The sequence below is a fragment of the Salvia hispanica genome, chromosome 2 (assembly GCF_029641045.1).
Source record: "Salvia hispanica isolate PSC_SH4W2 chromosome 2, Shi_PSC_v1, whole genome shotgun sequence".
Classification (NCBI taxonomy): Eukaryota; Viridiplantae; Streptophyta; class Magnoliopsida; order Lamiales; family Lamiaceae; genus Salvia; species Salvia hispanica.
The window spans coordinates 14190169-14201111 of record NC_142693.1 but is presented as its reverse complement, the minus strand read 5'-3'; the positions used below and the strand labels follow the sequence as shown (position 1 = coordinate 14201111).

General features: G+C 36.1%; 3 protein-coding genes across 4 annotated transcripts; 1 reads left to right on the top strand and 2 right to left on the bottom strand.

The window, feature by feature from the left end:
• Positions 1–523: 523 nt before the first annotated feature.
• Positions 524–2343, bottom strand: LOC125205752 (small ribosomal subunit protein eS7-like). Its single transcript, XM_048104859.2, has 6 exons — positions 2210–2343; positions 1643–1726; positions 1472–1545; positions 1275–1398; positions 919–1101; positions 524–825 (listed from the first exon to the last, which is right to left on the bottom strand). Exons 2-6 carry the CDS (start codon positions 1715–1717, stop codon positions 706–708), a joined length of 576 nt encoding a protein of 191 aa, XP_047960816.1. The 5' UTR covers positions 1718–1726; positions 2210–2343; the 3' UTR covers positions 524–705.
• A 962-nt stretch (positions 2344–3305) lies between these two features.
• On the top strand, positions 3306–8389 carry LOC125201664 (zinc transporter). Of its 2 annotated transcripts, XR_016135859.1 has the most exons (12): positions 3306–3531; positions 4178–4370; positions 4473–4558; positions 4911–4995; positions 5360–5438; positions 5579–5709; positions 5841–5927; positions 6089–6192; positions 6612–6742; positions 7173–7286; positions 7677–8037; positions 8180–8389. XR_016135859.1 is itself a non-coding variant. In XM_048099871.2 (11 exons), exons 1-10 carry the CDS (start codon positions 3473–3475, stop codon positions 7283–7285), a joined length of 1068 nt encoding a protein of 355 aa, XP_047955828.1. In that variant the 5' UTR covers positions 3306–3472; the 3' UTR covers position 7286; positions 7677–8101. The 2 variants fall into 2 exon arrangements, 1 of the variants encoding a protein (XP_047955828.1); XM_048099871.2 differs by lacking the exon at positions 8180–8389 and having other exon boundaries at positions 7677–8101.
• Positions 8390–8449: 60 nt separating this feature from the next.
• Positions 8450–10356, bottom strand: ABA4 (abscisic acid (aba)-deficient 4). The gene is made up of 6 exons (XM_048099872.2): positions 10059–10356; positions 9459–9660; positions 9271–9371; positions 9046–9174; positions 8866–8954; positions 8450–8787 (listed from the first exon to the last, which is right to left on the bottom strand). Exons 1-6 carry the CDS (start codon positions 10110–10112, stop codon positions 8646–8648), a joined length of 717 nt encoding a protein of 238 aa, XP_047955829.1. The 5' UTR covers positions 10113–10356; the 3' UTR covers positions 8450–8645.
• Positions 10357–10943: the final 587 nt, after the last annotated feature.

Genomic DNA, 10943 nt, shown 5'->3' with positions numbered 1-10943 from the left:
TTACATTTCTTTAATCATGATTCATGAGTCCAGTTATATATGAACCAAAAAATAACAAGGCAATTTATGAATGACAAGGAACAGCTTGGTTTTGAATACCCCCCCTTCTGGTTGAAGTCTGCGAAGCATATTAACCACAAGCCTATTTACAAACCAAACCGGTAATGTGGTGATTAAATTATAATGATTAACCCATTTGGCTAAATAGGGAATTTATTTGTCACAACAACTTATGCAAACTTTTGAGTGTTTGTTTAACACTGATTTATCCATAATATATGACAAACTCATGATTAGAAACTCAAATCCAATATAGTAATCCAGATACACCTCTATTAATCCTAACAACTAATATGGGGACTACTATTAGAAGTTAATATAAAATCATATTGCTATTATAAACTCGAGATAAACTTCTACAAATTCTAACAATTGCATAGAATAAAGTTAAGTTTAACAAATACTATTAATGATCTCCAACCAGTAAGAGCAGGAAAAACCAACAAACGATGCAGCAAACGAATGGAATCAGAAAATTTAACCCAAAGTGACATTTAAACTAGGAAAGAGTACCGCTTAAAATTGCTACAAAAATGAGTAGCATATACTAGCCATCCAGATTTCTCTTGGTCAAAACTTGGAACAACTCTTAATTAATCCATTAAAAGCAGAACAAGAAACTAAATCTAGAAAAACATCAAGTTTTTAGACCTCCACAGTGGGGAATTCAAAGACAACATCTTTCCCAGAAAGCTTCCTGTACACCCCAGCAAAAGTTTCCAGCTTATTTTCAGTATCATTCCTCGACTTAGGATCCAAGAACACCTGCATTTGAAAGAAAAAAGATGAGTACATATCCATGTGCTAGTCATCCCAGATTAGGAGAGATATTTGGAGGCATATCAATGAAGCAAGGACCTTCATGATCTTTGATCCATCAAGCCTGTATCTGATACGTTTTCCAACAATCTCAGCAGGGTACACAACATCTTCAAGCACAGCTTCGTGGACTGAAGTAAGTGTGCGGGATCGAGGCCTTTGGACAGCAGAGCCCTTCTTGGGAGGGCGTACTATCCTCCTGGTAGCAACAAAAATGACATCCTGCATATACATTCAATACAGGGACGTGTAAATAAATATGCATTAAATACATGAAGAGCAAGTAAAACAATAGCGCCAAAACCCAATCCATCAGTAAAAAAAGTTAATTATTTTCTTCTTGGACAAACAATAAAAAGGAGAAAAAACCTGCGAAAAATAACAAATCTGTGTACCTTTCCGCTGAACTTCTTCTCAAGCTCTCTAACAAGCTTTGGGTGCACCTTGCGGAAAGCTTTCCTCAGTCGGTAGGGAGCATGGATCACAACAGCCTTCTTACCTCCAGCCACATCAATTTGGCTGTAACAAATTAGAATATGAATTATTGTCAAGCTCGAATAGTACTGGAACACATTAATACTGATAGACTTACACTGCAGAGTTGATATAGAGGTCTTTCAATTCACTCTTAATGTCTTGGTTGGTGTTTTCCAAATCAAACAAAGCCTGCAAACAAGCACGAAGATCAGAATAGAATAAATTCAGTAAATTTCTTATGCATCACAATTGAGTTCTATTCTATATAGAAGGCATATGATGAGACCTGAGCAACAGACTCCTCAAATTCAGTGGGATCAGCATCCCTGTCTTTGTGGATTTTTTGCAGTGCGGTAAACATATTTGACTTCTGCAGAATACCATATTAAGTTGATCATAACAAGATAGTACTACAAATTCTAGCAGCAAATTCAGATAAAAAAAACAAATAACCATAGAATTATGTGTAAACATTCAAATAAGCTACAAATCGAATATCATTCCTTAGTCAGTAATGTATCTTATGTAGGCCTCCGCGATCAATACATCACATTTACCACTTACACCAGAACAATTGCAATCTCAAATATATTTTTTGGGTGGTCATTGTTTTAACCTATCTAAAATTGTGTAAACATCTACGAATCCGAATAAGCTCGAATCTCGCCAACAGAGAAACCACTCGACAGTAGCAACATACTATCTTAACCCAAAAAAACTATTTGAAAAGCGTTCATCGAGATCCAAATCGCACAACGGGTGCATTTAACAATTATTATATAAAATTCAAATAAACAACCAAAGAAATTGAAACCGCAGCTATATTCAAACAATTTAGAATAAAAAAATGTACCTTGATGGAGCTGTGGATGGGGAAAATCCAAGCTTCGGCGCCGGAGGCTGTACCTGAAAGTATGGATGATAAGGAAGAGAGAGTGAGTAGGTCGCAATAGGGATTATATATTACACCAAAAACCCTTGCAATTTGGGCCGCGATCTTCTGTGAATGGGCCGCGATCCATTTTTTAAATTTACTCTAATTAAAACAGCATTGTCTAGGCCTGTCAAATGGGGTACCCGCGGATACCCGATCCGAAAATTTCGGATACCCGATCCCAAATTTCCAAAAATATAATATACCCAATATCCGATCCGAAAATAATTTCAAGTACCCAAATATCTGATTTGGGTATCCAATCCCAAAAAATCGGGTATCCAATCCCGATTGTGGATTTTTTTTTAAAAAATTATTAGCTTTTTAAGAAAATAAACTACTACAAAATTTTAGAAATACAAACTTGTAGTTCGAATTTAGTGCAAACTTGAAGTAGTTCGAGTTTAAGATAAAAAAAAACTAATACAAATTATTAGAAATAAAAAAAAAATCATAGATTAGTAGTATTCATCATTCATATGTAATAAACATCACAATGCATACATTAACCCTAAATGTGACTTAAGAGTGAAGGATTTCGCGAGTACATTTGATTTTTGAAATAATAAAATAGATACATAATTTATTAAATAAAAAATAAAATAAAAAAATGGGTAATTCGGACTATTTGGGTGTACCCAATCGAATATCGGGATTTTTGAAATAATATAATAGATACATAATTTATTAAATTAAAAAAATTAATAAAATCGGGTAATTCAGACTATTTGGTTGTACCCGATCGAATATCGGGTACCCGATATCCAATAATCCAAAAATCATATATCCGAATCCAATCCCGAAACCCGAAAAACCGAGTATTGGTATCCAATTATCCGATATTTTGGGTTCGGATATCGAGTGTCCAATTCCGGATATCCATTTTGACACCTCTAACTGATATATCCAAAATATTTACCACTGCGAAATTATTATGAAAACTTAAAAAATTTTATAATTATAAATATTAATAAAATTAAAAGAAAGAAGTTTCTTAAATACAATTAGAAATGAAATTCAAGTCGGGGTTTCAACCTGAAGCAGTCTTCTTGTTGATTGGGAGCAAACCCAAAATCTGCTTTTCCCTTGAATCTCCATTTCCTCTCCAACCCGCTCAATTTTTGTAGATCAAACGAGTTAAATTTTCGCTGGGAACCAAAAGGTAGAAAGTGATAGAGAAAAATGATGTCCCCAAATCATATACCGGAAAATCGTAGCCCTTCCCGCCCGGCCACTTTCAGGTCAGTATTCTGCATAGCATTCCCAATTCCATTCCAAATTATTTTGTTTGCGACCTTGTTTTTTCTCAATTTTGTTGAGTAGCAATTTATGGAGCTGATTGAAATTTCACAGTTTCAGATCGCATTGTGTGTGCGAATGTGTTTATTTTCCTTCACAATGAAGTATTTATGCATGAAGCACTGAAAATTCGCTCCTATGAGGACAGAAGAGTTGATTGGGAAATAGGACTAGTTTCAGTTTTAGAGTCATTGTAGAGGTAAATGCGTGGTATGTGTTGAGCTACTAATTGTAGCGGATCAAATAGTGAAGTGAGCCCCCACAGAGAAGGAATGTTTTCATTTTCTTTTTTTCTAGAAGAGGAATGTCCTATTGTAACTTATAGAGTCTATATTAGTTATAACATGAAATATAGAAAAGGTACGGTACAGGACAATGCTGGTTCGGTTTTTGTGTTTTGCATTTAAGCACGTCGATTTAAAGTACAAAATGCATTACATGGACTGTTTTTAGCCATTTCCACGGATGATTTTATCAAGTGAGTGTACAGATATGAGTGGTCACAATATTTTATAGATGCCGTCAAATTCAAATTGTCTAGTTGATATTTCATGGTTCTTATTTTCTTGATGATATTTTTGAATGTAGGCAAACTCCCTTGAAGGTCATCCATGTCTTTGGTAACTTTATGAGAATTTGGTCGATCTACTCCGTCTACCGCTATTTGTCTCAAACAGGGGCTTCAGTTGTTTTGTTTATATTCAGCTGTCTTGTTCCATCTTCCATTCTGTTTTTACTTATGCAAAAACCATGGAAGGGCAGACCTCTTTCCAATACGCAGGTTATCACAAAACCCACTGGGACCTTTTATTACTTCCTTATTAAAGCTTAAATTTGATATGAACGTATTTGCTTACGTCTTTAACATTCTTAATTCCTTTAGGTAGTGCCTTCTGTGATAAATGGTGGTATAACTGCCCTATACTTCATCTTATGGGGAAAGGGGCTTCGATCTTGTGGTCCTCTCAGGTGAACCATCAAACCGATTTTATATACAGCTGCTTTAACTAGTTTATAGGCCTTGCATTCCATAGAGGATGGTGGATCACAGCTACTGGAAAAGAATCCAAAGTTAACCTGGTTACTAGGTTTTGTTTATGTGGCCTTCACAGTAGCATTTGTCTGTAAGATAGTTTGAAAAGTGGTGCGATTCTTGATCCTCAGAAGAGTAGAATTACATAATCTGTGACGATACATGTGAATGAAACGAGAAGGACTGGCATGTAGTCATCTTATATGAAATAAAATGTTTTCAAGGGTCAAACCAATTTGTACACGTAGCTTGCAAATTGCTCCATGAAAGAAATGCTTATTATCTCAGGATCATATTGGCGGAGTATTCAGGTGCTGTCCTTGGAGTGTTATCTGCAGTCTTGTATGGAAGGAGAGATCGTGTTTGGAGAAAGGTATTGTTTCAATAGGTATCACAATTTTTTCCAGTTTCAATTTGTAGATGCAAAGCTTAATCCTGTCTTGATTTTATGTGTACCTATCAGGATTTCGGTAGCTTATTACTGTTCATTTTTTCCCTCTAAGTGAAGGTGTGAGGTAGTAAGATATCCTCGTGAATCAATATTTAAGTTTCAAAGAACTTGATTAGTTAACTTCATTAGTGTGGTCGAATGTCTAGTGAATTGCACATGCAGGCTCAAATAGTCTAACATCAACCTGGATGCTTAGATGAACACACCTTTTTCTCTTAAAAAACATGTCACAATTCGTTTTCTCTTGACATGCTATTCTAAGTAGTCTTTCTTATTTCTTTATCAGGTCGGGGGCCTCCTTGCAATGTTAGCATCTTTTTACTTTTTGTCTCAAGGATGGGCCTCAGCTTCACAATCTCCTCTTTATATCCTTTAAAGATTGAACTATGGTTAATTATTTATTAATGTATCCCATGCTACTGAAGAAGGTGGTGATTATATCTCCCCTTTAAACACATTCCATTCATGATTACTTTGGGTTTTGGTCAACTTAACTCAGAACTACCATTTAGTGATAATGAAGATGCAGACGTCCAGCCTGAAGAAGTTTTAGGTGTTAAACAGATGCTAATTCCCATATTTGCTGGAATTTTATCAGCATTAAGGAGAGTGATCGCAAGACGTGTCTCACTTAAGGTATCAACTTCCTTTGGCTGTTTACGTTTTGTATATCAGTTTATAATACCTCTGCCAAACGTACACACATCCGAAGAAACAAACATGAACTGAACATGACATCAAAATATGTTTGCACTTTGTCATTACAGAATCAACTTAAAAGACGGTTGAATGCTGTAACCATTGCTTCTGCTACCTGTTTTCTCTTCCCTGTTGCCATGTGGGACATGATCATTGTAAGTCTCACTCTTTTGTCTTTTCAGCTTATTACATATCCTGGTCTTCTTTTTCTTGTCACTCTTTATATTGTAACTTTTTCCCTGTTAATCCCTAAGGTGTAGACATTTCCTGATATATACTGATACATGGTTTCTCAATTGTGTTGTGAACTTGTCAGGGGTCTACAAATGTGGAATTGCCATTTTCTATGTGGGCTTTTTCAAGCTTTGTCGTTTTTGGAATTATTTTGATATTTTATGTGGACAGTATTGCAGAAGAGAGGTACTTTCTTGTCTTTGTGTGCAATCTAAGTAGGCTTCTGTGCTTCATATGGATTTATTCCTATTAATTTGTTTCCGTGTTCTGGTTTTATCGGGAGTAACACATTAACCTAGTTCCTTATTATCTACTCTGCATAAAATCTGGCTCAAAGTTTTGGTAATCAGTTTCTTGGGGCCAGTACCAGTGTACCACCAGAAATTTTACGAGTCTTGGCATACTTCTCAATAGAGCAGTGCTTACTAAATCACAATAGTAACATGCTGATGAACTTACAATCAGTATGTGTTGTACTTGTGCACTACATCCCTGGTGCAGTGTAAAATCTGAAGTGATTCATTATTTCTTTGTCATGAGATATTGTAGTCAATTCGTAGTGAATAGTGATGCATGGTATATTGATTGGGTGTGACAACTTGCAGATTGAATATGGTGTTCTCATCTCCAAGACATTTGCTGGTTGCTGGTGGATGCATCATTGTGATGGATATTGTGTACAAAATGGATTTCTCTTTGCCTGGCTTTTTACTTTGTGCAGCCATTTTGGGCTTTGGTACGAATGGGGATTTTTTTTGCTTTATTGTTTTGATTACAATGTTTACACTTCATGGGCTATGATTTCCATGGATAGAACTAGGCCTAGTTCCTAATTTATTGTTGGAATAGTGCACTCCATGTCAGTTCTGATTATGCTGTCATAAGTCATTTGTCAGGTATTCACTTTTCAAACTTCAAACCATTCACCTTATACGTAGCATGTTTAGTTGTTTGCTTTAGCAAGGAAAAGTTTACCAAAATCAGTTTATTTGTTGTAAATTGTTCGTGGACTGTCAGTGAGTCCACTTCCATTTATTTTTCAGCTCTTTGTTAAATTCTTGTTGCCCCTTTTCGTGTTAATGTGGTAGTGTTTATTGGCTCATGGATATTTTTCATGTCCATGTGCACCTGTAAATGGGTTCTTAATGAAGCATTCTAATTTGTAGGGATACATGAAGCAACTTCTTTGGATCGTATGAGGAAAGATTCATTGCAAAGTTCAGTTATATCAGATGAAGCTTATGAGGACCAAATTCATATGTCACCACTTCCAACTTAACGTAAGGACTGTTTGTGACATCATATCGTGCATCTATTCTATACATGTTTAATTTTCTTATTTTGATTGCGATGAGTGATCTTTTTCTTATAGCAGTTTCTGAAAATGAGAATCGGCACTAGATGTAGCTGCACTTATGAATTTCTACCAATAGCGAATATCATGCTAAGTATGACATTCAAAGTGAAGTTCTAGTAAACTTGTTTGAGTAGGATTTCTTCACTGTGAAAGGTAGCTTCGTGTCATGAAGAAAATTGTATATTTTCTTAAATAAACTGATCATCCTAGGCCTTGGTGTCCAAAGAACATTAATGAATTGAGGTTCTTGTGTTTTCTTCGCATGTTGAGCTCATCTGATATTACTTTTCTGAACTCTTATGGAACACACCAGATGTGGACAACTGCTGAGGCAAGGCTCGGGGTGATTAAGAGTGGCACATATTTTATCTGACTCCAAAATTTGCAGTATCTAGCTCAAAGTTGGCAGTATCTTGCTCAAAATTTGCAAAGAACATTTGTGACTGCAAGGATCTTTCTGCTGATTGAGTAAGATGGGACTACAAATATGCTAGGAAGCATGCTAGTTTTGTAGTTCAAGATATTGATTATGGTACATATGTAGCCACTGCAATCTTTGGTCTTTTCAGTCTTAGAGGCTATTTTTTATTTCTGAAAAGGATCTGTAAAGACCAATGCTGCACTGCAAATCTTCCAGATCGAACAGTTCCATAGTTCCCAATTGCGCTATCTTGGTATTGTTGTTCTTCATTTTTTTTTTGTTCTAGACTTGTGAAGTAATAGACTCCTGTTGCTAGAGATCAGCTGCTTCTATATTTCCCTCATTCTTACTCTTAACTACCTGCTCTGAGTTGATATTCAGTTAAATATTTACAGAAAACAGCTAATGGTTACAGTCCCAGGCCTGCGTTGTAAACCAGCTTGATCGTGAATATTAGAATTTGCCTCCTGAACCATCAGTTTTTTGGGTGATACAGATAAAAGTGGAAACAGTTTGTTAATGTTGTTGAGGATGCTCTTATTGATATTTGATACTTATTTGATATCGGCGCAAGTCACCAATTGATTGCCGATTTTGCTGAGTAATTGATGGTTGTCTCTTTGTGTGGATTGTTATTGCAGCTTGTATGATTTATTAAGCAGGTATAGCTGGGCAGGCTTGTACTATTAATCATTATAAAACTAGAATAGATTTGGACTTACATATGAATAAAACACACCTTGACTATCTAATGATGTAAACAGAGAGCAGAATGCCATTGTTTCACTGATATATGTAGTAATTTAATGGAATAAGGACTACTCCTATCACTGAATGGATTGATGAAAACTGGTTGGTTGCTTAACGAGTTCCATGCTCTGTTTTCCCGCTCACTGCTTTAGTTATAAAATGTGTAAGAATTCCAATGGGGCAAAACAGCAGGCAAAGAGAAACCGAATGCCGGGTTTCCACATTGTCTTGCAGTCCATCAAAATAAACCTGCCTGTTTCAATATAAATCGACTGTTAGATCAGTGTTTTTCGTTGTGTTAGAGAGAGGGAGAGGAAGTGGAGAGAGAGACCTTGCAGCAAAGAGATCGACAGCTAACAAATGAATCCAAGCAGAAGCGAGTGTCATCTCGCTCGAGAACATCTTTGCAATGCCCGGTAGCTGAATCACAAATAGATCCATGAGCGTTTTGAATGTACTGTTCTCTGAAAAAATGCTACAGAACTCTATACTATGGTTAAAAAAAACACACCTCCGGCAGCAAGTATTTACTTGCAAACATGTAGCGGATTGTGTCGGGCGTCCACGAAAGATAGAGAAGATAAGCATACAAGGTGGCAAGAGCAATATAAGGTATGCTGCTTGCCACTATTTTCTTAGTCTGCAAAACCACAGATACAAACCAAAGCTCAGTCAAGTTTGATCACAGGAGAAGGGTACATGAACAAGAAGTGTGTTTAAGAAAATGGGTATTTACAAAGTTAGCTTGAGGCGCGACAACCATAAAGGTGTAACATGGAAGCACAGCAACTGTACCCCATGTAAAAGCACTAGCAGCAATCTGAGAATTCGCAAGCCCTGCCAAATTCACCATTCGATGTAAAAACTTACGAGCAACATGAGTATATTGATGCTATAAGAGACGAAGCAAGTAAAGATCATTACACGAAGCAGATACGACTGAGCTTTTTCTGTGTACAGCCCTTGTTCCAGGAATTGGTATACTAATAGTTCTTGAGCCTCCAAGAAAATTAGAGCTTGACCGTTGCCTCACACCAAGAAGCCCGATTTTCGTGCTTTCAAGATAATTATTAGTCGCTCGGGTGTTACATTGGTTAGTAGTGGACGATCTTGTGTGAAGATCAGCCTACAAGATGATGCAGAAACCCAACTTATGAGAATCTCACATCAATGGACATAGTGTAGAAAACCCAACTAAATATGGAAAGCAAATTCCCTGTTGAATTCTTGCATCAAAACAAATAAACAAGTCCCTATGAGTTACTAGTGCCAACTAATCAAATCTTGAACTGCAAATGCAATATATTTGCTCCAAAATCATGTTTAAAGATAGTCAAATGCAAAATGTAAAAATCGGGAAAAGGCCAAAGACAATTGAAATCCAGCATTGGGCATGCAGCAAATTTCAGAGGGATCAACAAAACATGCTCATTCATTTACAAAAAAAAAGTACTCCAAATAAGAAAATTGACAACACAAACACACACACAAAAGAGGCATGATTAGACAAGAGTGGAAGCATACCCGGAGAGGAGAAACGCAGGGTGGAGCTCGGAGAAAACAAGAAGAGAATGACATTTCTTGTATAGAAAAAAAAAGAAAGAAAGAAAAATGGTTTAAGAAAGAAGGGAATCTTGGGTCATTTGCAGAGATGGGGTGTTAATTTATGAAGAATGAGAGAAAAAGTAATTGGGAGGCGAAGACGCCATGTGGCTGGATGCTGAACTGGAGATGCCCACTTACAGTTTCTCGTCTGTAAATAGTTAAGGCATTTCAAAGTTCAAACCCAAATCCAAAGAGACAACGTTATTGGATAGAACTAGAGAAGGGCCTTGTCCCTCCGCTGACTAATTTATCCATATGCCTCCTCCTATGCGCTCCTGCCACGTGTAATTTGCGATTGGATTAATCACAGATTATTTTTCTTTTTTCTGTCTAATTTTAATTAACGTTATTCAGAACAGTGAGTAGTATAGGTTTGTGATGTATTTGTTGATGAAATAGTCGATAATTTCATTTGAGGGTGTGATTTGGGTATTTGCAATTCCTCAATCCCTATGACAAAAAAAGAAGTCTTAATTTAGAAAAATGGATTGACCCATCATGTTGTATATCAGTGTATCAATTTTATATATTCAAATACGCCAAAACCTTGATGCATCGCCGCAATCATTATTTAATTATTGATTAGCATTAATTGATTGTTGATTAAATGGATGTATTTTCAAGTGAATTTTTAATTAGGGCTGATGCGTGGTATTATTATTTTATAATTTTTTTTTTATTATTATTATTTGATAGTTGATACCAATTACGTTTTGCCGCACCTGAAATTTTTAACTGTTCAATTTCATATTGATTAATAATTGAGTTGTTACATGAGTAGTTTCCTTGGGAAAATTGCTAAAT

Excerpts from the sequence above, each read along its gene's own strand:
- ABA4 (XM_048099872.2), bottom strand. The coding sequence starts at position 10,112 with ATGTCATTCTCTTCTTGTTTTCTCCGAGCTCCACCCTGCGTTTCTCCT. Across the intron at positions 9,661-10,058 it reads CCTGCGTTTCTCCTCTCCGG|GCTGATCTTCACACAAGATC; the intron begins GTATGCTTCCAC and ends ATCATCTTGTAG. Across the intron at positions 8,955-9,045 it reads GTAAATACTTGCTGCCGGAG|CTACCGGGCATTGCAAAGAT; the intron begins GTGTGTTTTTTT and ends TTTGTGATTCAG.
- LOC125205752 (XM_048104859.2), bottom strand. The coding sequence starts at position 1,717 with ATGTTTACCGCACTGCAAAAAATCCACAAAGACAGGGATGCTGATCCC. Across the intron at positions 1,546-1,642 it reads TTGAGGAGTCTGTTGCTCAG|GCTTTGTTTGATTTGGAAAA; the intron begins GTCTCATCATAT and ends GCTTGTTTGCAG. Across the intron at positions 826-918 it reads ATGGATCAAAGATCATGAAG|GTGTTCTTGGATCCTAAGTC; the intron begins GTCCTTGCTTCA and ends TTTCAAATGCAG.
- LOC125201664 (XM_048099871.2), top strand. The coding sequence starts at position 3,473 with ATGATGTCCCCAAATCATATACCGGAAAATCGTAGCCCTTCCCGCCCG. Across the intron at positions 4,559-4,910 it reads CGATCTTGTGGTCCTCTCAG|GATCATATTGGCGGAGTATT; the intron begins GTGAACCATCAA and ends TTATTATCTCAG. Across the intron at positions 5,439-5,578 it reads AGCTTCACAATCTCCTCTTT|CATTTAGTGATAATGAAGAT; the intron begins ATATCCTTTAAA and ends ACTCAGAACTAC.